The sequence below is a fragment of the Brassica napus genome, chromosome A9 (genome assembly GCF_020379485.1).
Source record: "Brassica napus cultivar Da-Ae chromosome A9, Da-Ae, whole genome shotgun sequence".
NCBI lineage: Eukaryota > Viridiplantae > Streptophyta > Magnoliopsida > Brassicales > Brassicaceae > Brassica > Brassica napus.
The window spans coordinates 35,489,436-35,514,768 of NC_063442.1; the positions used below are offsets into that span (position 1 = coordinate 35,489,436).

Below are 25,333 nucleotides of genomic sequence, written 5' to 3' on the forward strand. Positions count from 1 at the left end.
TCTGCAACCACTGATTCTAGATTGCCCCTTTCTCAAGTAACCGATTTCTTGGAGAGAAATCGCGTCAAATCATAAAGACATGTATACAAACAACACACAGACGTTTAAACGAGAGATAAAAATCGATCTTGGAGAGAAGAACATGTGTAGAACTTTGTTGTCTGCGTAGCAATATTTATAAAAACCCGGCGGAAACCCTAATACCGTTATTTTTAAAAGCCCATACAAAAAAAAAGGATTTAGTCAATGCTTTACCCAATACCCAAAAGAAAGAATGAGCCCACTGAAAGAGAATAAACTGGTTTGTCAAACTTGAGGGAAACAGAGTGACCTGACACTCTGACAGTAACATTTCATAAACAGTTGATTATCTTCATACCTTCAAGGCTTCAACTATTCTAGTGTTTTTTTTTGTCTATGTGTTTCTCAGGATCTCAATAGACATGATTTTTGTTTTTGGTACGCAAGTAAATTTCAGCTTTTATAAGATAACACAAAATTTGAAGAATAATTTAGCTAGCTACCAAAAAACAGAAACAAACATTCATATATTCTGAATTGGGAAATTAATCATCTCTAATGAAGAGTCTGGTGAAGAAATTTCCAGAAGGTTTTGAGGGATTTTGTAGACACGAGACATGAACATATCTCCCTAACTTGTCCACTTGTCTTGCCTCACCCCTTGTGTCCTTTTTGCATACCTTACATGTTTTGTCCACCCATCCTTCTTCCACATATTCTCCATCCACTATAAACAATTATTTCAAATATTCATAACAAATAAAACCATCATCACTTCTAGATGAATAATTCTCAAGAATTACCTTCAACGTATGATTTAAAAAAGTCCTTGTATGTTCCTCCTATTTTTCTTCTCAAAGCCCCATACTGTACCATTTCGAATATATCAAACACAATTCAATGGTAATACAATAATTATCATAATTAGATTTCTCATTCCAACATGGTTTTGTAAAATAGTTTTACATGAAATACATAAGAAGCAGTAAAGGATCGGTTGCTACGGTTACTTGTGTCTACCAAAAAAGATGTTAAGTGGTGTGGTTAAGTAAGAAGACTGACCTGTTCTTTGTTCATCTTGCCACCGGATTTGGTGGCTTCACGGGCCTCGTAGAGAAGCTCAGCGTCTTTCTCCGACCGAACCTGTGCGAAATCCAACGCATCCGTTAGTCTAGTGAACAACGAAGTCTCGTCTTCCTTCTTCTTCTCCTCATCTTTCTCTTGCTTTGCTGATACGACGACCCATCTAGGTTTCTGGCTTATCCTCGGCAAGGTTCTTGAGATCGGGACTTTGGTCGTGGCGACGAACCCACCGCTGTGCTGAAGAGGCAGTGCTCTTAGACCCATGTCTTCCGTATCAGCTCTCTAATTCCAAATAAATTAGATTGCATACTATATAGTAACACATATATGTGGTGTGTATGTGGTGGAGTTGAAATGGATTTGGGGCCACAAATGAATAATATGGTTGTGGTTGTTGTGTTACGTGGGAGTTTAGTGATCTGGTAATTTATGAGGCCTCGAATTTTATTTTATTGTGTTTATTAGAAGAGGTCAACTAGAATAATAACTTAGGAATAAATTATAGTTATTTAACGATTTCAAAAATTCATACCCATTTTAATGTTTTTCCTGAAATAAAAAGATTGTTGACCAATGACTAATGGTTAGGTTTATTAGTTAAATTGTTCTTGTGGATATTAAATATTAAGGAGTTGTAACTTACTGGGGTTATCATTTTTAACAGTTTTACTAGTTCAAAAGAGAAGTACAGCGGTAGATAATACAACAGTCAACTCCGAATTATCTATTTAGCATAATAATTTAAGAATAAAATGTACAATTAAAAGCCCAACTGAGGCCCAATCACAGAGAACAAACACCAAAAATTCCTATAATCCAGTTTTCCAGACAAAGTTGGTCTATCCTCTGTATATATATTAATCATTGTATATGTTTGTCAAAAAACAATATATTAATCATTGTAATAAATTACACAAATCTCTTACAACATTCGGGACCGGAGAAATCTTAATCCAAAAATGATGCTTAACTAAAAAAGTCTAAAAACACAATTTGTATGTATGTTTGCAGATTGAGAAATGCGATTTGTGTGTCAAACTAAAAATGATGCAGATTTAGATACACTCTCTTATTGTCAAACCATCTCCTAATTTTAATTTATATTGAACTTAAAATAGTAATAAATGAAAACGATATATGATGATTCGTAAGCATATTCTGGAACGAACTAGTATTATTATTCAATCCAACTCTTTTAGATATATCGATACGACTCCTCTATTATCAAAAACCACTCCTGTCTTCTTGACCATTTGGTTCACTCAACAAGGACACGTAGAAAAAAAAGAAGAAGAGAAACCTGTTTAGGACATCCCCGGCGATTACTACAAAGATGAAATTGCTCCTCGTTGTGCTCTTCTCTTTATCTGTTCTGGTCTCTCAGACGGTCGGAGGAAGAGTCAAAGCTCCGTTATTGCGGCAGAGCAAGACTAATGGATTGGTTTTCAGTAAATCATTCAATTCAATTTACGATACTTCTATGTACGGTCGATTGCAGCTCAACAATGGCCTCGCTCGTACTCCTCAAATGGGGTATGTGTTCAATAAAGGAACTAGCTTTTTTCGATTGTTCTGCTGTTCCGGGTTTTGATGTGAAAAAGGAACAACCTTTTTGTCTCTTCTTGAACTTTGTGTGTGTTTGGTTATAATCTGACAGCTGGAATAGCTGGAACTTCTTTGCTTGCAATATCAACGAGACAGTCATTAAGGAAACTGGTAAAAAGCTACTCTCACATGTTTCATATGATTACTTTTTTTGTTATTGTGTGTTCATTGTAGTTACTGATTTTTATTTTTTTTTTAACTTCAATTAAACAGCTGATGCTTTGGTCTCATCTGGCTTGGCTGATTTAGGATACATACATGTCAATATTGGTACTGTCCCCTTTGAACCTGCCTCATCATTACTTTTTTCTCTGTAACTGCTTCATGTTTCACAAGTTTTTGTTTTGTTGCAGATGATTGTTGGTCCAATTTGTTACGTGATTCTAAGGTAATATTACTTGTATTAGAGATTTTATGTTTGATCTTCAAAGTACTAATTTGCTTATGTTCTTCTGTAAAATGTTGAATTCTCAGGGACAATTGGTTCCACATCCTGAAACCTTCCCATCAGGGATTAAGCTTCTTGCTGATTATGTTCATTCAAAGGGTCTCAAACTCGGTATATATTCTGACGCTGGGTAGGTTCAAGATTCATGCCCCACCTCTTTTGTATTTATTACAAAAACTCAACAAACAAAGTGATAGATTAATAGTCTCCTCATTTCTTCTTTCAGTGTTTTCACTTGTCAGGTTCGTCCCGGATCCCTTTTCCATGAAAAGGATGATGCAGACATTTTTGCTTCTTGGGTTAGTTTTCAGCCACTGTCCTTCAAAACTTGAGTATTCAATGAACTAGTTACAAACAAAGATTTTGTCTTGGTTTGCAGGGTGTGGACTATCTGAAATATGATAACTGTTTCAACCTGGGGATAAAGCCAATTGAAAGGTTTGATCTTTTTGTGATCTGAGTAAAGAGTAAATTTTAGTAAAATAACATGTTATGTATGGCCTATGGTTTCCAGATACCCTCCAATGCGTGATGCTCTAAACGCTACTGGTCGCTCAATCTTCTACTCGCTCTGTGAATGGTACATCTTCACATAGACCGAGTAAGAGTAAATTTTAGTAACATTTATTTACTTTTTTGTGTGTGTGTGTTTGCAGGGGCGTTGATGATCCTGCCTTGTGGGCAAAAGAAGTTGGAAACAGTTGGCGCACAACTGATGACATCAATGATACATGGGCAAGGTGGGAAGTCTCTTAGCATTTGCTTTTAATAAGATTTGTTGCTTAGAGAGGGATTTGGTTTGTTTAAATCATGATCTTATTTGTTTTTGAAGTATGACTGCGATTGCTGATTTGAATAATAAGTGGGCTTCATATGCTGGACCTGGTGGTTGGAATGGTAAACAATTCATTTCAAGATCTCATAGAACTTAGTACACTTAGAGTCCTGATGTACTGATGACACTTGTTTCCATTTTGCATTAGATCCGGATATGTTGGAAGTTGGGAATGGAGGGATGACTTATGAGGAGTACCGTGGTCATTTTAGCATTTGGGCTTTGATGAAGGTATGTAAACTAATTTCATGGCTTATTGATCTTATTTTTGTATCCTTGATTTGATCTCTAACCTTGTGGCTCTCCTGCAGGCACCACTTTTGATTGGTTGTGATGTAAGAAACATGACCGCCGAAACTTTTGAGATTTTGAGCAATAAGGAGGTTATCGCTGTAAACCAAGGTGATCTTTTTAATGTTTTTATAGACTTGTTAGCTTCACTGCATACATGTTTTCTAACATCAATCTGAGAAACACTTGTGGTTTGCAGACCCACTTGGTGTTCAGGGAAGGAAAATTCAAGCCAATGGGGAAGATGATTGTCAACAGGTGTGGTCAGGGCCTTTAACTGGTGACCGTATGGTAGTTGCTCTCTGGAACCGTTGTTCAAAGCCTGCAACCATTACAGCATCATGGGATATGATCGGTCTCGAATCTACCGTTAGCGTCTCGGTTAGAGACTTGTGGCAGCACAAAGATATAACAGACAATGCGTCTGTCTCTTTTGAAGCTCAAGTTGAGGCACATGATTGTCACATGTACATCCTCACTCCCCAGGCGGTGGTATCACGCTCTGATGTATAGTCCCTTCTTGTGAGGCTTTCAAATCCAAAGATTGCCACTGTGTTTGTGTACAACTTGTTAAGTAACGCATGAAAGTTGTTATTATTCAGACGACTTTCATAGTGTCTTTTGTACAAAACCTAGAACATGTGTGTTCATGAAGTTACTACAATAAAGAAATGCTTTTGAGGTTATTTGTGTTTTCTTCAGTACCTTCCAATCTATAACATACAACTAGTGTATGTTCTGTCCTACCAGCAACAAAGAAGAAATCTCTCATGAAACATTGGTTCAGAAGAAAGTAATCAAGTTTCTGATGATGAATCTTTTGAATCCTAAATGTAGTTTGTGCATGTGGTTTAAAGAGACAAACTAGTTATATCCTGGAGGTACACTCAGACCAACCAAAGATTCTGTAACAATCATTAAAAGTCAAGAACCGTTCAACGTTTGAGATGATTTGCTCTCCTCTTCTTTGCCATTTCCCATGTCCAGTTTGCTGCTTGAAGATATAGAATCTACTAGTTCTTTGCCGTTTTCTGGTGGTGAAGACTGGCAATTGTCATCAACCTCCAAGTTCTCTGATCTTAGAGATTTCAAAACATTTTGATCTGTACAAGTCTCTTGTTTCACACTTTCTTCTCCTTTGATACTGGCACAAGAAGTAGACACTTGATTAGAAAAATTGCAGCAGCTACTGGCTCCATTGTCATCTGCTGCCTCGGCTGAAGATTCTAAATGATGAGTTGGTGATTTTCTGTTGTATAAACTCTGCAACAACCAAAGAAAAAGAAATTTAGAAGTTAAACTCCAAGCCAATAAATGCATAAGCTGAGAAGTCACATACCATGTCAGGAATATAAGTTCCCGTTCCTCTAGTTTTCCCCATGTTTTGAGAGCCATTAGTTAAAGAATGCAGTGGCAAAGACTGCACCGACGTAGAACCATTCAGACTTCTAAGATAAAACTCGTTCTTTCGGTAACTCACAAGGTGACGGACAACATCCCAACCACTTGCCTCCCTATGACTATGATACATTTGACCATACACAAGCCGACCAAAGTAACCTTCAAAATCTCCACTCAGTTCAGATAGTTCTGACCTTCCAGTACCAAACGCTGTAACAGGATCATTCACATCTTGTCTTTGTCCCTTACCATTCCTCTCCAAAGAATTGCCAAAGAACTTCTCCAGTCTCCAGCCCATGGTTTCACCAGGTAGTGAAAGAACATCTCTGAGCTTTCTAGCTCCCAGTGTAAAAGCATGCATTATTCGTTTGAAATTTCCTAACAGAATATCAAAAATAAATAAAATAAATGAAACTGATACAATGGTTATGAAAATTATAATCAATAAAAGTACCTTTTGTAACACTTTTTCCGAGGTTGTTGCTGTGTTTAAGAGGATCAACTATGTTGAGATGTCTGATAGGAAAATCAAGACCATTTGTTTCAACAGTCTTAGTTGGAGCAGAGTATAACTCTACACAGTCTCTTAAAAACTTCTCATCAAGTAATAACTCATGCCCATTTTCTGGAGAAGCTGCTGGAAAGAGAGACAGAGAATGCATCAAAGCAAAACGTTAAATAAAGACGAGAAAAAGCTTACAAAAAGATGAGTCTGTGATTTCTAACATCATCCTTACCAATAAGTTCTGGAAGACAAGATATAGGCACAGGACCACCGACACTGATGCAGTAGTTGCTCCAATCAAATGAACTATAGTAATCCAAGAACTTGTACAGAACCTGTTTAAATATATGAAATTAATCTTATATAATTTATATATATATATCACTAGATGTAGATGATGCCAAAGTTTCAGAGAAATGAGAGTGATTACCGCTAAAGGGCCGGATAATGATGAATGAAATAGGTTGATGATATACAAGACTAGTACTGCCAGTGCATACGTCGAGATCAACCCAGTGTTAGCACCAAGAATTCGACTCTCGTAATAGCACCAAGCTTTAGTTAAGATGATGCTACGCTTGAAAAGATGATCTCTCCCAAAGAGTTGGTCAACCTTCAGAATACATCAAACCACATATTAACCAATATACAAGAACCAAAGCTGGGGTAATGATATGTTTAGTAGACTACTAGAGCCTACTTTTGAAGAGGTGATGGTACCTGTTCCAGAAAACATAAAGCGCGAAGCCCAGCGGTTTGATTAAAGGAGATATCCACAGCAATGCTCCTGATGTTGCATTTTATGACCTTGACCTACAATCCAGATTTCTTGAGCAAGATTTGAAGCATTCTTGAAAACACAAAGCCATAACCAAAATGAAATAAATAAACAAACCTGTGCAGGGATAAACTGAACATCGGTTATATGGAATTCAGATTTCCCTTCTTCACTTTTAAGCGTATCATACAATTTTTCAAAGAATTCATCCTCCATGTTTCGCTTAGTTAGGACCGTTAGATCGATATCTCCATCTGGGAGATAGGTCTTTAGCGGCACTGAACCAAATGAAAACACCTGTAGATACAATTTGCCATTTAAAACTTAACAAAAAGAAAGCTTAACAAGCAAAGAGTTATAGGGGATTCTAACCTCAATTCCATCATGACTCTTGATTAGAGTATGTACGTAATCAATGATCTCATTCCTACTTCTATCTGAAACAATAGCAGGTTGTATAGTGCTTAGTATCTCGTGAGCTCTCTCTTCTGCAAACATCCAAAACTCCCCATCTATTGGCAATGAATCCGCTTTAGGTTGTGCAGTTGTTAATGACGATGAGCATGTTGAAGAAGACGAAGATGATGAAACCGACAATCTTTCTTGAATGTCAACCATGTGAGCATAACTTCAAACTAAAACATCAATGGATAATACACAAATCCTCAAATCCACTGAGACGCTTTATAGGAGTTTGACATCTACAAACCACATAGACAAGTTGAACTTTCAACAAAGAAGATAAAAAGAGTTGACTTTATTGTGATCATATTAGACAAAGAAAATGGCACTAAAGCAAAGGAATACAAGGTAAAAGCTGGCTGTTTAACTTCAAAATCACCATGGATCAAGAGAAAACAGAGAAGAACAGTTTAAAGATTAGTACCCCAAAAAAGCTACATTGGATTTCTCCAATTTTTCAATCTGATTAAAATATATATAACAAATGAATCTCATCGGGAGACTTAAGTGATATACATCCTAAGCAAAGAGAAGATAAAACCGAAACAGAGTAATGTCAATAGTGAATGCAGTATTTGTTAGTATCCTACAGATTTTAGCACCTCAAGGCAAAACCAAATACTGAACATGCTTATCTATCTTCTGTCATGATTAAAACCAAATACTGAACATGCTTATCTATCTTCTGTCATGATTATTTCTACGGCAAAAACTAGCTCACCATTCTTCCAAAATCAGATTTTTAACGCAGAGACTTATATAAAACTGATGTTTTAAGTTCGAAAGCGTACCTGCTGTGGATTTAGTCCATTTGTCCTGAGATTCTTTGGAGCTAATCTGTGAATATTCAATACGCTTTAATTTCTGTAACAAATAAATAAAGAAAAAAATCAAAACTTTGGAACATGGTTTGTGATTTTAACTATTAGACATGAGAAAAATAAGGCCTTTTGGAATTAAAAAATCATAAAAGTACGGCCTTTTCGTGTTGGTATCATCTTTAAGCTTTAACAAAAAAGGACCACGACCGATTGTTCCAGGCAAAAGAGACACAAGAAACGAGTCTCACGCCGATTCAATTAATTTGTTTATTTTTCTCTGACAATTGATATCAAGTTATCAACAACACAAATCAACAGAAACAAAGACACCCAAACAAAAAAACGAGACTTTTTCCATCTCACGCTCATTGAGAAAGGCTATTTCAACGTAGATTAAGATTAATTCACCTCTCCACAATGTTACCAGCGTTTGATTTTCAGATCTTATTGGATAGGCACAGACATACACGTTACACCAACTTTTTTTTTTCTAACCAACAAAAAATAATCTTACATGAAAAAGGATTCAGACAATAAGTAAACGAAACGGATAGCGAATGCTTTTTTTTTGGTATCAAGAGAATAAGAAACCGAAACGATGAATAAAGATAATGCAAAGGGATTTTATAAAGAATAATTAAAATATAAAAGAAAATTATGGAAGGTTCATAAAAGTGGGAGACCTAAAACAATCTTTCAGTCCAAGAAAAGAAAAAAAAAAAAGAGAGAGATTTTTATTTTACCTTCTTTCTTATTTCTCATTATCGTTCTCGGAGACTACAAGTCTTTTATCATCTTCATGTTCAACGCCTCCCAGTAGAATAACGTTTATGATTCAACAAAACCCTAATTTCCATTAACCCAGCAACAGTAACTCAAAAAAATTCCATGAAATGGAAGAAGAAAAAACGCGTATCGGGGTCTTCGGTGGTGTCGAGTGTAGACAATCATACGCGTTAAAAAAGTGGGACCTAATAATCATAAGCTTGATGACGTGGCTTAACACATCGGTGCTGATACGAGGTTACATCTCTTCCGTACACGTGGATTTATATCGAATGGGACTGATTTACTTAAACTATCTATCTATCTATATATATAAAGTGGAGTTTTCTCTCACTTCCTACTGCCACATCATCTCTATGCATAGGGCATTTTGTGCCACCTGTCCACTTCTTAAAAAAAACTATCGGCAAGTTTATGTTTTCACTGTGTTTTGTGTATTGGGCCAAGTGCATTGAATCATGTTTAATTCATAAGACCCAATAGTGCTGGTCCACCTCCGTATCTCCTCGGATCTCGACGCCTCCGGCAGCGGCTACCGTTTGTATTCTTCTGACGTATTAGATCAACCATTTACGTTTCAGTGGGCTTTAAATACATATGCTATAAAACAAAAGATTTCTATTGATGAATTTAAGAAACAGGCATGTAACCAGACGGTTGTTACACGTCTTCTATGTTTCTTGAGGCGCTTGATGTGAAAAGAGGGTGAGCTCATGGTCGCGGACATGATGCTTCTTGATGAAAAGGTATGTATCTATGTGATAAGCTTCTACAGTCGTTAACCCCAAATTTGCGGAAGGTTCCCTGCGTTCCAAGAAGTAGATTGTCAATATTTTTGATTTGTGTTCTTTTCCTTGAGTCCCTTGATAATGTGTTTTACATTGATTTGGTAGCCATATAAACAATTACCGTACTTTAACTTTCAGGTTCTTCCATATTTTTTTTCCTTAAGTTTCTAATGTATAATTATGTTGGTTTGAACAGCCCTACTGCAATTCGTGTGCTTAAAGCAGCACTCAATGATCAACATGTCAGAATTCAAGTATGTCTCAGATGCTTAGTTGTAGTGACAAACTCATTATAAAAGGATTTACAAACTTTTTTTCTAGGATGCCGTGAATGAGAGACACTCTTATTCTATGGAACCGAAGAAGCTACTAAAGAAAGAAAGTCTTACTGCTTGAAAACTCTGTTGAATTTCCCAGTAAACTCTTGACTGGAAAGGTACTTATAACTTTCCCTGCTGATATATAGTTTCATTTATCTGCCTCCAATGATCGTTATTGGTTGAGTTCTGCAGAACATGGCCTCCAAAAATCAATCAAAACTGTATGAGCCCATAGAAGAGATTGATATAATGTTGAACCAGACATCATCCTCACCGGAGCTCCATTTTTCTTTCATATCTCAAAGTCACCGATTGTTTTTTTTTTTGGCAGGTGAACCTAAGGAATCTGAAGTCACATTCCTAGCTTTAACATTCAGTTATAAAGTTAATCACAACACTGAGTTGCTACCTTTGGTACACTCCCCAAGTCCTACCAAACAGATGTATGTATTTTCTTAAGAAATATTTTTTCAAATCTTTGGAAGTGTTATTATATTATTTTCTTGACAATCTAATACATTAATCTTATTAGTATTTACAAAGAAAATGTTACATTATGTTTTATTAATGCATAAAACATGGATATAAAAAACATAAATATGTCCAAAGCTTAACCTGAGACGTATACATGCCCCTCTGAAGCTCACTTGAAAGAGTTTTTCATGTTATCTCTTACGTTTTATATTTATTGCTTTTATTTTTAACTTATTCATTTAAAATTCGTTAATAATAATGTATAGATAAAAGTTAAACTATCGTAAGATTATTACTGTCTGTTTGAGAGGGTGGTTTATACTTGCAAGGTTTGGGTAATTATAATTGCATAATTTTCAATAACATATAAGAAAAATTCATAAAATAGAAGTTAAGAGTGTCAATTAGCGATATTGTTTTTAACATTTCATCAACGTAACTCACCAAAAATTTTAAACATTAACTCTGCCAGTTTTTGTTTTCATTAATAATCATTAAACCCAAGATAATAGAAACTGACAAATTGTCAGTGACAATACATTGAGGAAACCAGCGAAAAATTAAAACATAATTGGAAAACGAAGGGTGACCAACTCGGGAAACAAACCGGACATAGCGATAAATTATAGGGATGTGTTAAAAACTGGGAAGTCAAGCTACGAAAAGACAAATCAGAAATTTATGAGTACAAATCAGAAATTAAGAACGAGATGTGAGACTGATTGTTCTGTACGAGCAATAATAGCTCTAACAAATGATAGAAAAAGTGGCAGAAGAATATGGCAATGATACTTTTACTTTAAGATATGCAAACATATATATATTTTAATGAATAATGATGCTTTCACTTTTAGAGATAGAAAAGGAAAACACATAGTATAAAAGAGAGCGGAAGCAACGCAGCTTGCATAATTGGAGAGGAAGGATGCTACAAGAATAAGTGGAGCTAAGGGAAGGCTGTTACTACTACCCACTTATGTGCTCCAATGTTCCAAGTTTGGTTTAGATCCAGTAAGGTCCACTATTATGTCTACTCTGTTTTTCTTTCATGTAATTTGAATCAAGATCAGTTAATAAAGACATAGTTTTCAACTTTGAAGAGTGACGGAAAGGTTGAGACATGATTTTCATTACGAGAAGATGATCAAATTTTGAGAACATATACCGATCGAGCTACTCACACTTAACGAAAGGCTATTTATAAAAAGCTAACATCATGTTTTTCTTAACATACTTTCTGGCATACTCATTGCACTTGCACATCACTAATCCTATATCATATTACATTTTCTATTCCTATATCATATTACATTTTCCTCAATAGAAGAAGAACATCCTTAAATATTTGGGCCAGTAAGTTTTATGGTCTCTTTGTAACATTCTTACATTTAAGCCGGTAGATATGGTTGTCAAATGAATAGAAAGATTAATAATGCCAAAAAACAGTTGACTAACTACTGGTCACTCTAAAATAAATGTAAGTCTATCGTCATTAAATTGAACCAAACAATAGTAACTGAGTTTCCTTACTTTTTCGTTCGGAGAACAATAGCATTTTTTGTCGTTTTGGTATTAAAGATCAGACGAGGCACTCAATCACCTACGCAATTCTGCAAATGCAAATTATCTTTGTGGTTTATTACTTTTGTGCACATGAAAAATCAAGAAGAAAAAAAAGTTCCTAGATACCCTAGACTGGAAACGCACACTACCTACATCCGATCGTTGCTGGAGAAAAATTAAAAAAAAACACTCAGTCTCTTCCTATTCAGCTGGAGGGCGTATATCTAAAAAATATGGCTAGACTCGAACCCCCAAAAAGTTGCGACCTCCAAAACATAAATCATCTATGCAAGAATTGTTACTACTTCATAAGAGTTGAGAAATTTGTCGATTACATTGTTCATAAATAAAAAAAAATGTCATTGGTTACTTTGATTTTTAAAGACAAAGCTGATTTTACATTTTTTCTATCATGAATATTTAAAAATCTTTAATTTATTGTTTGCTTTACTTTTGAAATTAATTATTACTCCGTCATGTACCTCCTGCCATCAACTTTCCGTTTAGGATAAACCCATAAAATTCAAAAAGTAAATAAAATTCTTTATACATACGTAAACCAAAAAAATACATTTCCCCCATAAGTTAATTTTTGTTTTTGCATTTTCACTAACATGTACTCATACAATCCATTATTAGTCACGACCCTCAATTCTTAATTAGCAAAAACTACTAATTCTAACTCGACTGGATAACAACTAACAGATGAAAAATGAAACTAATTGAATTCAAAAGAGAAAATAACGTCGAAACCCGGCGCGTTGCGCCGGAATACCCCTAGTAACTGAATAAAATATGCTTATCTCGAGACTTTAATTAGACTCAATTTAAAAAATAATATCGAATCTGAACCAAAGATTAAGATTAATTATTTAAATGGATCCAAAATTATAATATCCATAACAAAAAAAAACAAAACTGAATCGAATTTAAACCAAAATATTGTACATACTTAAAATTATATAAATATATTAATTATTTTAAATTTAATATTTATAAAATATTTTAAATACAAACTATATTCAAAAACAACTAAAAAACTTCACAAGTAAATATTTTAAAATAGCCAAAAAATTCAAAACATCAAAAATATATAAAAAATATTTATTTATTTTCTATTTCATTGAATTTTTAATGGATGGACATCTATATATTTGAATTGGAGTTTGGTCAATGTTATGCAACAAAAAAAATTACAAAGAAAAATTTAAAATTTTATCAGATGGATGATTTCCAAACTTAATTATTTCGAGAAAAATAGAATTGCTTTTTTAACCACTGAAGCTTTATTAATTTAGATCGTAAAATGATAATACAATAAATTAATCAACTAGACAAGAGAAATATGAAAAAACATAGTAGAACTACTTTGGTGAACAGTTTCTCTAGCAAGAGCATCCGCAGCTTGATTTCTTTCTCTATTTACATAATCCAGCGAGCTTTCCGGAAAAAGATCCATCCAATGACGAATATCACATAGAAAGTTCCCTAAGTCCACATGTTCCTTCACTTGATTAATAATTGAATACAACTCCTGGTTATCTCCGCCAACCCGAATCCAAGTTTGTTGAAGAGCGAGGAAACCCAAAGTTTCACCTTCTAACGATGTCTGCATCTTTTGTACTTGAACACATCCAGCTCACAAGAAATCTCCTTTATCATTTCTTAAAATCTAACCAATTCCATCCAAATTATTTCCAGAACAAGAGCTATAATCCAAATTACATTTGACCCCAATATCTTGGTGGGGGATCCCAGTTAGAGGATTTTACAGGTTTTCTTATAAACCCTGAGTTAACATGGATAACATTTTGATGCCATTCCATATTAGCATCAACAGCTCGTCGAACATTTTCAATAGGGTGGACATTCCTTTTACCGAAGAAGATAGCTCGTAAGAAAGAGTCTTCAGATTTTAGTTTATGTGTAATAATGTATTTTCTTCGTTTTAAATTTGCAATTGTCTGCATTTTAATTATTTTATTTGTAATGTTATATTTCCTCTGTTTCTTTCTGTTTGATGTTTTAGATAATATTTTTGTTTCAATTTGTATGATATTTCGAAACTTTTATGTAAAAACTATTATATCAATTGATTAAAATATTAAAAGTCAATGTGTATTTTTGTTTTATTTGTTCAAAATAGTAATGATTAACTACTTTTTATTATTTTTTGTAGTAAATAAGTGTTTTTAATAAAAATATATATTTTTTAAAAAATTGTGTGTTTATACTAAAACATCGTACAGAAAAAACATTTTTTTTTAATTTGTGTGTTTATACTAAAACATATCATACAAAAAGAAAGAGAAGGAGTATTTTATATGAATAAAATAGTTGTTACTTCATACCAAAAAAAAGAAAAAAATAGTTGTTACAAAAAAGACAAAAGAAAAGCTCCTACTCTTAATTTAAATAAAAGAAAAAACAAACCAATTCCCAGATTTCATTTCCCGCCGCAATGTTGTTAACCCTCTCTCCTAAAACCCTATCCTCTTCTTCTCCCTTCCCTCTTCACAAATCGCAAATCCCTAGACGCAAACCCCCAAATCCATCTCGATTCAACAGGAGATGCAATCCCATTTCCGTGAAATCGGAAGCCCAGATCGAGAGGGGACTCGAATTCGATCCCGGGGCGACGTTCTTCCGCCACGAAAGCGCCAGAGGCCGCGACCTCGGCGTGCTCTCCGCTTCGCTCTACAAGCGATCCAACGGAAGCTTACGAGTCCTCGACGCCATGTGCGGGTGCGGAATCAGGTCGCTCCGTTACCTCGTGGAGGCGGACGCCGATTTCGTGGCGGCTAACGATGCTAACGACGAGAATCGGAGGGTCATCACGGAGAATCTGAGTAAGATTGAGAGAGGTGAAGGGGACGAGAGGAGATGGGTGGTGACTCATATGTTGGCGAACAAGGCGATGATTGAGAGGTATATGGTTGGTGATTTCTTCGATTTGATTGATATTGATTCGTTTGGGAGTGATTCTGCGTTTCTGAGAGATGCGTTTAACGCGTTGAAGCTGGGTGGGTTGCTTTATTTGACTTCAACGGATGGGTACTCTTCTGGTGGTCACAGGCCTTATAAGTGAGTTTGCAGTTATAAAGTTTGATACTTTACAAGTGGGTTTAGGAGATTTGGAGGTTTTAAAGTTTAAAACATTTATTGTTTTTTTTTTACTGTGTGGTGTAGTTCGTTAGCAGCTTATGGAGCGTTTATTAGGCCGATGCCGTTTGGGAATGAGATTGGGTTGCGGATGCTTATAGGTGGAGCGGTGAGAGAGGCTGCTCTGCTTGGCTATCATGTTACGCCTCTTTTCTCATACTATTCTTATCATGGACCTGTGTTTAGAGTCTTGCTTCGGGTTCACCGTGGGAAGCTACACGAGGACAGGTTATTTATCTCTACGTTTTTGAATCTGACTAAAAGGTCTCGAGTTGTGGTTATGTTTAGTTCTAATTGGTGTTGTCTGGTGTTTTAACTGCAGGAACTATGGTTTTGTCACTTTCTGTCAGCTATGTGGCCATTCTGATACAGTGAGATGGGATGAACTTGGTCTGTTGGGATGTCCCTGCAGTGATACAAAGGCTTCTTCTTCATTAATAGTTTCGGGACCAATGTGGCTTGGACCGCTTCATGATGGATCGTATGTTACCGAGATGCTGGATCTGGCTAAGGAATGGGGATGGGTGAGTGAAGGCACCGGCATGGATTTGGAGAAACTTCTCAGCATAATGATAGAAGAGAGCGATCCGAGACTGCCACCCGGATATTTCAAGATGGATGAGGTCCTTAACCATCATAATTCACTTACATATATAAGAAAGACGCATTCGTTACATGATGATAAATTGTTTGTGTTGTGATCAGATGGCGAGCCGTGCGAAGATGAACTCACCTTCGTTGAAGAAGATGATGAGTGCACTTGTTAAGGTAAACTACTAGTTGCATTCGCACAGCTTTGATCTTTGAAGAAATAAATGCTAACCATTTGATAATGTAACAACTGCATGCCCTTTTGGAAAATTTGCAGGAGGGATACGCCGTTAGCAGATCTCATATTATATCCAATGGTCTCAAAACAGATTGTCCCATGTCACATTTTATAAAGATTGCCAAAGATGAATTGCAGAGTTGACTTTTGTTTCTCTTTTGTGATTTAGTTCAATGTAGCTGCTTAGTATCAGTGATGCTTCTGCTTTTAGTTTATAAAGTCCAAGCTATTTAACTCAAACTTGACTAAATCTCAAATGTTAGTTCATGATATAAAATAAAAATTAGTAGACTGTTGATATTCTCATTATAGTTTGTAATTTCTCTTAAAAAATGTATTGGTTTGAATGAACTATAAAAAAAATGTATTGCCAATGTCAAAATGAACTGATAAATAGTCTCAAAGCTCCACATGACAAAAATCATCTTTAACCAAATGTAGAAAACATGTTCAAAATTTTCGAACAACGAAGAGACTGAAACTATAACATAAAGGTGTTTGAGTTGCCAGCTTCTTGCAGTCTTTTAAGCACGAGGAGCAGCAGGGGCACCACCAGCAGGGCGAGGGGCCTGACCAGGTTGTCCCGGCTTGGGAGTATCCTCCTGAAAATTCATCATTTTCAAAACTACTCAGTTAACAATACGAACAACAAAACATAGAAGCTTCAACAATACAAATAATTTTAACCATAATAAAAAGCAAAACAGAAACATTTTTATCTAATTACTGATTATCAGAACTGAATGTTTATAGAAGTAATCGTGTTTGGAGGTTACCTTGCGTCTAGCAAAACGAGGAGGTGGGGTACGAACCCTTCGGTTGGTGCGGGATCGGACTCTCACAACGTGTGAGTGGATAGCGCATGAAACACAATATTGCATCTTGGCGTACAACTTTGGGAGAGTGTAACCTAACCATACAAAGACAATCACATTAGTTCAACGACAAATTTAATAACACACAAGTCCAAAATGAAAGATACTCAACAACATACCATCGTAAACACTGGCTTCTTGAACATCTCTGATAGCAGCTTGCTCAACAATGTTCCTGACAAGGAATCTCTTAATTGCCTTATCCTATCAACAGATGAACTGAACATTAGATCAAACATTCAGAAAAATCTAGCTTCGGACAATGATTAAACAGGAGACCGAACCAAACCTTGGGACAGCATTTCCCGCAGTTGGAACACCTAATGGGGTTCACATGACCACGGTTGTGCTTGTTCCTGCCACCGTTTCTACGCTTGAAAGTCTGCACAAGAAGACAACCCACGGATTCATTACACAATGCGAGCTTGTTATTATGTTCCTAAGCGATTAATCTATCAAAGAACAGGAAGACTTGCCATGTTGCAAGCAATGAGTTTCAAGCCTCTAGTGCGATCTCTTGTTTTCTTCGTTACGGCGACAGGCGGAAAGTTAACCCTAGAATTGATCGTTATATTTATATATATGCACGCACTGCGTGCCGTTTTAGGTTTTTATTAGAGTGGGCTTTGATAAGGTGTGTTTGATCCTTAAATGTAAGCCCGGACTTGGCTTGAAATTTATGCATTGTAAGTTTGTAACCATTTAGAGCACCCACAAATCCTTAACAAAAAATCCTTAACAACACCTTTTAAAATATTTTATTATTTTTTCTTTTTTTTTGTCCGAATTTTAAAAAAAAGATTGGCCAATCGCGGATTCCCACACAGCAGTAGAACCCACAGTGAAGAGATTATCAGAAATGAGAAGAGATTATCAGAAATAAGGGCCGTAAATAAAAACTAAAAGAGTCAACTGTGGCACAATCCTTAATAAAATGAGAGACTCACTAAATATCTTAATATTATTTTGCTAAAGATTTTGGCATAAAATCCGCTGTTGCGGTTGGTCTTAATTATAGATTACATTATATGATTTATCGGAACTTGTTTCACAGTATGTACAAATACAATCATCATTTTAAGACTACGCGGTATTATATCAACTTTCGGGATGACACATATTTAAGTGGCATTTTCTGAAAGATGTAGAGCAGCGACATGTAAAACAAATTAGATCCATCTCTTATATATTAAAGGAGAAACATTGTAATAAATGTATTCACACTATAATAGACACGTGGCAGCCTCACGATAATTTGATAATAAATATGCTAATGCGTTCACACTATATTCATAAATGTGTTCACACTATATAATTTATATTTTTAATATAAAACTCATATGCACGGTTCCAATAAAACTTTGGATTTTTCGTTTCGAATCAAAACAAATAACGAATCAAAATCTAAACTATATATATATTATTTTTATTGTTTACGGATAAAGTCAGGCAAAATATTTCTAAATTTTGTTTCCATTTGTTATCCGTTTTGATTTGAACAAAAAAATATGGATATCTGTAACTCTACGAAGCAAATCAGTTACTAAAATATAATTAAAAAAAAACAAATCACAAATTCCAATATTTTTAGGAACAGATATCAAATTCGATCTGTTATATGCATATATGTACATATATGTACAGAATTATATATATATATATATATGTTATATATATTATAGTTTATATAAGTTTACAATATTTTATGAATTAAATTTATTATAATAGGTATTAAAGTTTAGAAAGTTAAATAATATTTTATTTTGTAATAAAATGTTATTATTAAATTTTTCAATTATTTTATAAAATTTATTTTATTTACAGATCAAATAGGATATTCTTTAAAATTCTAAATCATTTCGGTTATCAGAGTCACCGACTATCTAGGTGGCTAAAGATTGAATCGACTTGAATGCCTCCAAATACCCAGATATTCAATATGTGCACACCTCTATTTACGGATACAATTGATTTTTCTTTATATGGAAAAAATTCACTAATGTCAAGGCCTTTTTAATTTTTAATTAATTTTAATTATATCTTTCATGTATTATTTAGAACAAAAATGTCATTTAATATTAATTAACAATATCTTTATATATTTGTCATTTATTCTTATATACTTTTACATACACATACATATGCACATTGATGTGAGCACCTTATAAGTATTTACCACCACTGAAGTATCTATTTTTTTTTGGAAGTTGAAATATTTTTTTTCTTAATGCTTCTTCCACTACCGACCAAATTGTAGTGAAATGATTTGTCTTAATAGTTTTTTTTTTTTCTTAAACTATTATCCGCTTACAAACTATGATATACAACTATTAGTTCGACATGACGATTATCTTAAATTTATAACATGAAAATAAACAAATAATAGTAATTTTTAGTTTTTTCTAAAAAACTAAAAAATCAAACATTCTAATAAAACAAACCAAAATAAAATATTAATTTAAAATAATGGTTATATTTTAGGAGATTAAAAACAAAAAAATAACTTAAAACCGAACCGATATCCAGATTAAACAAATTTAATGTGTTTTTATTAAAAATAACAAAACAAATAATCACATTCCGCGCAAGGCGCGGGTTATTACCTAGTAAACCATTATTTAACATCCTTATCGCAACTTTATTTTATTCCAAGGTAGATAACATTTTTACACATTATTTCATCTTCACTACTGAAACCTCCAAAGCATTCAGTTCTGTAGTAACTACACTTTTGAAAAAAAAAAAAAAAAAAACTACCAACTCTATCCACATGTTATATACACACATATGTTATATAAGCACATGTGTTATTTCATCTAAAACTCGTTTAGATCTCGGTTGTGCTTCTCGAATATGTCCGAAGCATATTTCCAGTTGATCACAGTCCATATGTTCTTCAAGTACTCCGCTCTTGCATTTTTGTACTATACATAACCCACACCAATTGATGAAAACTTCATATTAGTTGTGTACCTCGTTGTTGGCTACCAACAATAAGTTATAGTATTACTTTATTTCAAAGAATTACAAAAGTCAGTCGTGTACCTGTGGATAGTAGGCGTGCTCCCATACGTCTATTCCGATTAGAGGAACCAAGTGTGATCCTTTAGTCACCAATGGATCCTACAGTTTTTGTCTTTATAAGTTTTTCTCTATTTCCTTTCCAAAAATCTTGTGATACAGTATCATATATTTTTAAAAAATTGTGATAATCTGTTACTAAATAATCAACTTTATTATAATGAACTAAATATACCTGATTAGCTGTGGTCTCAACGACAAGTCTCTTTAGCTCTTTGTCTAGTCCAAACCACTAGAACAAAGGAAACACACGCACACGTTTTGCATTGTAAAGTTATTCACCAAAAGAGTACAAAACAATTGAATCTATCAAATAAACTTTTCACAAGCTGTCGTGACAAAAAAAAAAAACTTTTAACAAGCTGATGAGAGACTTTAACAAAACGCTTACCACCCATCCAGATCCCTGCACAGCAGCACCTTCAGTGTTCATCTTTTGCATTAATTCTTCTAAGGATCCGAAATGAGCATCTATAGCCGACGACAGAGGATCGTTTGGTGGCTTACCACCTCCTTCCTACATATTCAAATCAATCCATTAGTGAAAAAAGAATCTATAACAAAATAGTGGTGTGACGACAGAAAAAGGTATTTGTACATGAACAGGGGCTAAGTTTTTCCAGAAGATTGCATGGTTAACGTGACCTACAAGTAGCAAAAGTAGAGCGCAATCAGTCAAATTTCTTAAGATCAACAAGCACCTGATGGAAAGATAATAACAAGGGTTCTGAGGTTTTACCTCCGCCGTTGAACTTGATTTGGCTCTGAAGTTTGACGACGGAGGAGTGATCACCACTGGACAAGGCGGAGCGGAGATGGTCGAGGGCTTTGTTGTAATTAGTAACGTAAGTCTGGTGGTGTTTCAGGTGGTGCAAGCGCATGATCTCCTCGCTGATCGCTGGCTCAAGAGCATCGTAAGCGTAGGGTAGATCAGGTAGTGAAGCGGTCTTCATCGATTCGAGACACGGTTCCATGGTGGTTTTTCCTGTTCCGACGTCAAGGCTCATCGCAAAAACAGTAAGAAGGAAGATAGAAACAACGATGCTCATGGTTTTATGTATATATACACACTTGAAATGAGCGAGGGTGTGGATTTATATAAAAAGATGTTATGACACGTCTCCTTTGACTGCTCCACTTGTCTATCTCTAAGGCTTTATAGATTTAGGTGTTCTGCACAGTTGCTAGATTTGTGTCGCAACATAACGTTACAACTTTTCTATATGATGTTGGTGTAGTGTGTGTGTTTTTGTCGTTGTGTGTGTTTGGCACGAGAAAAGTAAAACTTGATCCAACGCTATGTTATATAAACCCAAACCTCAGTCAAATGATCCAATCCTTACATGTGAAAGATCAACGCATCTAACCATCCGATCAGACTGTTATTTACATAATGTATTCACGTCGTCTATCAATACTATTAAATTAGAAACATGACCTATTGATATAGTTTAGTCCATCTATTTTATCTTTTTTTTTAAGGAGTCACTGGACCTATTTTAAAATAAATCAAATTTCATAACCGTAACTAAAGAAAAACTACTTCTAAGCTGTATGCATATTTTGTAACGTCACCCTTTAATTCCAAAATATTAGGAATCCACTACTTTCAATATATAAAAAACTGTCGACTACTTTTGCCTTTAGTTACAAAACGTGCGAAGTCCACTAAATAGAAATTATGTCGTTTGAAAACAATAATATTGATACTATACTTTCAATAATATTATTTTCACTACAAATTAATGGAAATGAACAATATATGGTCAGTAATTTAATTAACTTTTTAAACATAATTTTACTTTGAACCGGACTACTTTTCGGTCAATGAGTTATTGGATTGACCGTGGAGAACTATGGTTAGTAGTTTAATTAATTTTAATATAATTATAAATATATTGATATTAAAATAAAATAAAAATCAAATATGAAAAAATTACAGAAAATGTTACATATTTACAGTAACATAAAAAACCAAAAAATTACAAACCAATACTATACATGCGGATCAAGATCTAAAACAGACAAATATAATTTAAAAAAACGGGTATACGGACATATGATTACAAAAAACTGAGCGATGCCGGATCAACTTTTAAATTTCTGTTACTTTATAAAATTAATTTTAATTAAGATTTATACACAAATATGATTAAAAAAAAACACAAATATAATTACAAAAAAAAAACACAAATATAAAAATTAAAACAAAAATATACCCGCCCTTTTAAAGGGCGGGTCAAAATCTAGTTTTCTGTTAAATCTCAAAAGTATGTATATACCTCCTAAACATGTTAATAAAAAAATTTGATTACATACCTCAACTTTTAGTGTAACTAATAGAGATATGCCCGAAAATATTTTATTCACTTTAATCAGGCTATCCACCACATGTTTCACGATGATTATTAATTCAGAAAAAATCTCTGGCGCTTGGAAAAAGAATCATTCATACTTGAAAGAGAAAAGTGTGTTATGGTAAATGCCATCTGGGGTAAATGAGGCAAAACCCAAAACTTTCTTTAAAATCAAAGGCCCAATCCATTACGATGGATGGTACAACTCGGATTCCGACGTGGCACATCCAAATGCTTAAATTAGGAAATGACGTGGATGACACGAGGTCACCGAAAAATAAATGCTGTATCAGCGCGTGGCCGCGCATGCCATGCACACAGCTAAACCGCGTCGCCACGTTCTCTTTGCCCATTATCAACTTCACGTAGTCACAGCCGTCCAATTTTGATCAACGGCTGCTATTACATCTTTATTGTGTCTCTTTCGTGAAAAGTTTCCAGCTAATTATCACCTACTTGATTTTGCATGAAGCATGAAGAATAAGTAAAACGAGATTTCGATGATCTATTAATCTCAACCGTCCGATCAAACTCTTACACAAGCCATGTCGGAGAAAAAACAAAGTCAAAAATATAATAATATAATAATAATATTAATATATATTAACACATGATTGCCATTGGTTGTGTGTGTGGCTGAGTCAGTATAACGTATATAGAAACACAACCATTGGTGTGATTAGGTTCTGTAATAGATTTTAAGGGAATCTACATAAGAGATTCATAACGTGAAGCAATCTCCAATTCGATTGCATCATCATCGAGTCTCTATCTATATATGCATTATTGTTTCGCCTCTGTAAGCGGAGATGGCGAGTATTCGTTGCGGCGGAGGAGGAGGAGGACGCGCATGTGCCGTTCGTTCTGATCGGCGAACTTTCACCGTTCGATCATCATGTGTGGTTCCGGTGCTTAATCGACGGAACTGGGCTGATACGGGGAAAGTTTCGATGACGGCGGCGGATATGGCGCCGGTGAAGATCGGTGAAAGGAAACGCGGCGGATCGGTTGTGTCGAGAGAAAGGATCGAGCAGTGGCTGAGAGATTCAGTTGTTGAGATCGTGAAGAATCTGAGAGAGTCGCCGTTGCTGGTGCACTTATACGCGGAGGCGAACGGAGGCTTGAGTACGACGGCGAAGAATCCGGAGGCGGAGGATTGGAAGGCGATGGTGGGAAGGTGGGGTAGAGGAGAGGAAAGGACGCCGGAGGGAGTGATCTTCGTGGAGAAGCTAGCTGACGATGAAGGAGATGATGATCACGGTGGATACAACGGTGGAGAAGGTGCAACAAGTGCTTGGGGGATAGTGGCCCAGGGAAGAGGAACGGATTGTGGACCGGTTTGCTACCTGTTGAAAACGACCCGGGTTGGGTCGGGTATGGGGACGGTTTGCACACATTTTTGCTTGGTGAAGGTGAAGAGTTTTAGGGAGACGGCTATGTTACAGTTGAATAACTCTTGGTTGGTGCAGACTGGTCAATGAATTCAAAGTATAGGTTTAATGGTTCCTTATTTAAAGGCTAATAAGGGATGGATTGATCGTGTAATTATTCTCTTTGGGTTTGAATTATAAAAACCCTTATTGATGATCAAAGTACCTTTGTTATTGTTACAGGCATATACATTCATCTTTCAACATTTTTTCAGAAACTTGGATTGGTGATTTAAGTAGTGGGAAAATTCTTTGGCTATGGGGTTTGATTTGATCAAGAAGAAATGGTATTTTGTTAGTAGCTGAAGTTATACGTTCCTTTACACATGAATACGCAAAGAAGCGGATGGATTGGATTTCAAATAAAAACTACGAACTCAGGATTCTAGATCTACTAATCATACAGTATTCCGGTGTAAGGCGGTAAGGGGTAAATTACCTTAGATATTTTACAAACTGGATAAAGTGAGATCATCACCTTGAAAGAGGTCAGCATTTGATTTAGTTCAAAGCCAATAGTACCACTTCTCCACAAGACAAACCACGTATGGGACCCGTGTACTTTTAACGTGGATATTTTAGTGATGGGTTTATATTATAGGCCCATAAATACATATCGTACTGAGACATTTATTCATTTGGGCTATTTTTTCTCTTTGGGTTTATATTTGGGCTAATATTACTAGCTTTAATGAATAGTGATACTGATAATGATAATACTTGAGGTTCTTTTCCCAATCCACAGCTCACAATCACACACATCTCCAAGTCACCACACATTATTAGACTACACACGTCGATCAGTTTTAAGTTATTCGGTCTTTCCCCAAAAATTACATGGACCATGGTTAATGTAGTATTAGCATTAGAAGTTATTTTGTGTTTCAACAGAAAAAAGAGAGGCAAAACATGTCAAAATCTTACCTAAAACATTGATAAATACATACAATTTGTGTTTGAGTGAGTTAGTATAAGAAGTAGATTAATAAACTGAAAATTTCTCCTAATCCTAACCTAGATCCTAACTAACGTTGTTTCATGTTTCATTTTTAAATGGAAAAAGGGTTAGAAATTGGCTACGAAAGTCAAAACATTGGATACCATCTCAATTTAATGCTATAGTTGAATTTCTTACTTACCGACAAAAAAAAACTGGAAATTTTTGCAAATTACCTAGGCTCTGTTTTTTGCTACTGACAACATAAATGTAGCAAACACATCGGTGTCTTCTATTCTTTTGTTGAGATTCTAAACTAGTACATACTTCGATTTCATGAATCTCTTTCTTTCTCAACATCGAGAAAGAAAAGAAAAGAACGTGGGTCTCGTTCACACAATGGCACGCCTCAAATCCTCTTTTTCTTGGCCATTGAAACTTGGGTTCTTCTATTGTGTATTTTATTACAATACCACTTCTT

General features: G+C 35.0%; 7 protein-coding genes and 1 long non-coding RNA gene across 9 annotated transcripts; 4 read left to right on the forward strand and 4 right to left on the reverse strand.

Annotated features, from left to right (window-relative positions):
* Window positions 1-528: 528 nt before the first annotated feature.
* Window positions 529-1,482, reverse strand: LOC106364946. Its single transcript, XM_013804423.3, has 3 exons — window positions 1,084-1,482; window positions 825-888; window positions 529-748 (listed from the first exon to the last, which is right to left on the reverse strand). The coding sequence occupies exons 1-3, from the start codon at window positions 1,366-1,368 to the stop codon at window positions 567-569; spliced, it is 531 nt and encodes a 176-aa protein (XP_013659877.2). The 5' UTR covers window positions 1,369-1,482; the 3' UTR covers window positions 529-566.
* A 780-nt stretch (window positions 1,483-2,262) lies between these two features.
* Window positions 2,263-4,969, forward strand: LOC106368090 (alpha-galactosidase 3). Its single transcript, XM_013807978.3, has 13 exons — window positions 2,263-2,637; window positions 2,762-2,820; window positions 2,923-2,979; window positions 3,063-3,097; window positions 3,184-3,287; window positions 3,384-3,456; window positions 3,537-3,595; window positions 3,672-3,737; window positions 3,814-3,897; window positions 3,990-4,054; window positions 4,141-4,223; window positions 4,304-4,394; window positions 4,483-4,969. Exons 1-13 carry the CDS (start codon window positions 2,438-2,440, stop codon window positions 4,794-4,796), a joined length of 1,290 nt encoding a protein of 429 aa, XP_013663432.2. The 5' UTR covers window positions 2,263-2,437; the 3' UTR covers window positions 4,797-4,969.
* Window positions 4,970-5,130: 161 nt separating this feature from the next.
* LOC106368089 lies at window positions 5,131-8,068 on the reverse strand. 2 transcript variants are annotated; one of them, XM_048741183.1, is made up of 8 exons: window positions 7,340-8,068; window positions 7,085-7,264; window positions 6,910-7,002; window positions 6,620-6,802; window positions 6,422-6,524; window positions 6,139-6,321; window positions 5,623-6,062; window positions 5,131-5,546 (listed from the first exon to the last, which is right to left on the reverse strand). In XM_048741183.1, the coding sequence occupies exons 1-8, from the start codon at window positions 7,583-7,585 to the stop codon at window positions 5,208-5,210; spliced, it is 1,767 nt and encodes a 588-aa protein (XP_048597140.1). In that variant the 5' UTR covers window positions 7,586-8,068; the 3' UTR covers window positions 5,131-5,207. The 2 variants fall into 2 exon arrangements, with proteins under 2 accessions (XP_048597140.1, XP_048597141.1); XM_048741184.1 differs by having other exon boundaries at window positions 6,139-6,318; window positions 7,340-8,067.
* Window positions 8,069-9,342: 1,274 nt separating this feature from the next.
* LOC125578450 lies at window positions 9,343-10,621 on the forward strand. Its single transcript, XR_007316566.1, has 3 exons — window positions 9,343-9,782; window positions 10,146-10,260; window positions 10,476-10,621. It is a non-coding gene; the product is annotated as an uncharacterized LOC125578450 (long non-coding RNA).
* A 3,989-nt stretch (window positions 10,622-14,610) lies between these two features.
* On the forward strand, window positions 14,611-16,412 carry LOC106368087 (tRNA (guanine(26)-N(2))-dimethyltransferase). Its single transcript, XM_013807974.3, has 5 exons — window positions 14,611-15,265; window positions 15,371-15,571; window positions 15,666-15,966; window positions 16,049-16,111; window positions 16,212-16,412. The coding sequence occupies exons 1-5, from the start codon at window positions 14,643-14,645 to the stop codon at window positions 16,314-16,316; spliced, it is 1,293 nt and encodes a 430-aa protein (XP_013663428.2). The 5' UTR covers window positions 14,611-14,642; the 3' UTR covers window positions 16,317-16,412.
* A 107-nt stretch (window positions 16,413-16,519) lies between these two features.
* LOC106368088 (40S ribosomal protein S26-3) lies at window positions 16,520-17,649 on the reverse strand. Its single transcript, XM_013807975.3, has 5 exons — window positions 17,524-17,649; window positions 17,337-17,429; window positions 17,167-17,251; window positions 16,949-17,082; window positions 16,520-16,774 (listed from the first exon to the last, which is right to left on the reverse strand). Exons 1-5 carry the CDS (start codon window positions 17,524-17,526, stop codon window positions 16,697-16,699), a joined length of 393 nt encoding a protein of 130 aa, XP_013663429.1. The 5' UTR covers window positions 17,527-17,649; the 3' UTR covers window positions 16,520-16,696.
* Window positions 17,650-19,839: 2,190 nt separating this feature from the next.
* Window positions 19,840-21,199, reverse strand: LOC125578451 (superoxide dismutase [Mn] 2, mitochondrial-like). Its single transcript, XM_048741185.1, has 6 exons — window positions 20,868-21,199; window positions 20,727-20,773; window positions 20,520-20,645; window positions 20,304-20,360; window positions 20,093-20,170; window positions 19,840-19,971 (listed from the first exon to the last, which is right to left on the reverse strand). The coding sequence occupies exons 1-6, from the start codon at window positions 21,175-21,177 to the stop codon at window positions 19,864-19,866; spliced, it is 726 nt and encodes a 241-aa protein (XP_048597142.1). The 5' UTR covers window positions 21,178-21,199; the 3' UTR covers window positions 19,840-19,863.
* A 1,900-nt stretch (window positions 21,200-23,099) lies between these two features.
* On the forward strand, window positions 23,100-24,122 carry BNAA09G35810D. Its single transcript, XM_013807972.3, has one exon. It carries the CDS (start codon window positions 23,295-23,297, stop codon window positions 23,964-23,966), a length of 672 nt encoding a protein of 223 aa, XP_013663426.2. The 5' UTR covers window positions 23,100-23,294; the 3' UTR covers window positions 23,967-24,122.
* The last annotated feature ends 1,211 nt before the right edge of the window (window positions 24,123-25,333 follow it).

Bases quoted from the DNA above. Each gene is read 5' to 3' on its own strand.
- LOC125578451 (XM_048741185.1), bottom strand. From the start codon at position 21,177: ATGAGCATCGTTGTTTCTATCTTCCTTCTTACTGTTTTTGCGATGAGC. The intron at 20,774-20,867 runs GTAAAACCTCAG...TGCTACTTGTAG, and splicing joins AATCAAGTTCAACGGCGGAG to GTCACGTTAACCATGCAATC. The intron at 19,972-20,092 runs GTACACGACTGA...GGTTATGTATAG, and splicing joins AGCACGCCTACTATCCACAG to TACAAAAATGCAAGAGCGGA.
- LOC106368089 (XM_048741183.1), bottom strand. From the start codon at position 7,585: ATGGTTGACATTCAAGAAAGATTGTCGGTTTCATCATCTTCGTCTTCT. The intron at 6,803-6,909 runs GTACCATCACCT...TGTATTCTGAAG, and splicing joins CTTTATGTTTTCTGGAACAG to GTTGACCAACTCTTTGGGAG. The intron at 6,322-6,421 runs GTAAGGATGATG...CTCTCTTTCCAG, and splicing joins TTGTCTTCCAGAACTTATTG to CAGCTTCTCCAGAAAATGGG.
- LOC106368090 (XM_013807978.3), top strand. From the start codon at position 2,438: ATGAAATTGCTCCTCGTTGTGCTCTTCTCTTTATCTGTTCTGGTCTCT. The intron at 3,457-3,536 runs GTTAGTTTTCAG...CTTGGTTTGCAG, and splicing joins CAGACATTTTTGCTTCTTGG to GGTGTGGACTATCTGAAATA. The intron at 4,395-4,482 runs GTGATCTTTTTA...TGTGGTTTGCAG, and splicing joins GGTTATCGCTGTAAACCAAG to ACCCACTTGGTGTTCAGGGA.
- LOC106368087 (XM_013807974.3), top strand. From the start codon at position 14,643: ATGTTGTTAACCCTCTCTCCTAAAACCCTATCCTCTTCTTCTCCCTTC. The intron at 15,572-15,665 runs GTTATTTATCTC...TTTTAACTGCAG, and splicing joins GGGAAGCTACACGAGGACAG to GAACTATGGTTTTGTCACTT. The intron at 16,112-16,211 runs GTAAACTACTAG...GAAAATTTGCAG, and splicing joins TGATGAGTGCACTTGTTAAG to GAGGGATACGCCGTTAGCAG.
- BNAA09G35810D (XM_013807972.3), top strand. From the start codon at position 23,295: ATGGCGAGTATTCGTTGCGGCGGAGGAGGAGGAGGACGCGCATGTGCC.
- LOC106364946 (XM_013804423.3), bottom strand. From the start codon at position 1,368: ATGGGTCTAAGAGCACTGCCTCTTCAGCACAGCGGTGGGTTCGTCGCC. The intron at 889-1,083 runs GTCAGTCTTCTT...GAAATGGTACAG, and splicing joins GCAAGATGAACAAAGAACAG to TATGGGGCTTTGAGAAGAAA. The intron at 749-824 runs GTAATTCTTGAG...AATTGTTTATAG, and splicing joins TTTTAAATCATACGTTGAAG to TGGATGGAGAATATGTGGAA.
- LOC106368088 (XM_013807975.3), bottom strand. The intron at 17,252-17,336 runs GTTTGGTTCGGT...ATCTGTTGATAG, and splicing joins GCGGGAAATGCTGTCCCAAG to GATAAGGCAATTAAGAGATT. The intron at 16,775-16,948 runs GTAACCTCCAAA...ATGAATTTTCAG, and splicing joins CTCGTTTTGCTAGACGCAAG to GAGGATACTCCCAAGCCGGG.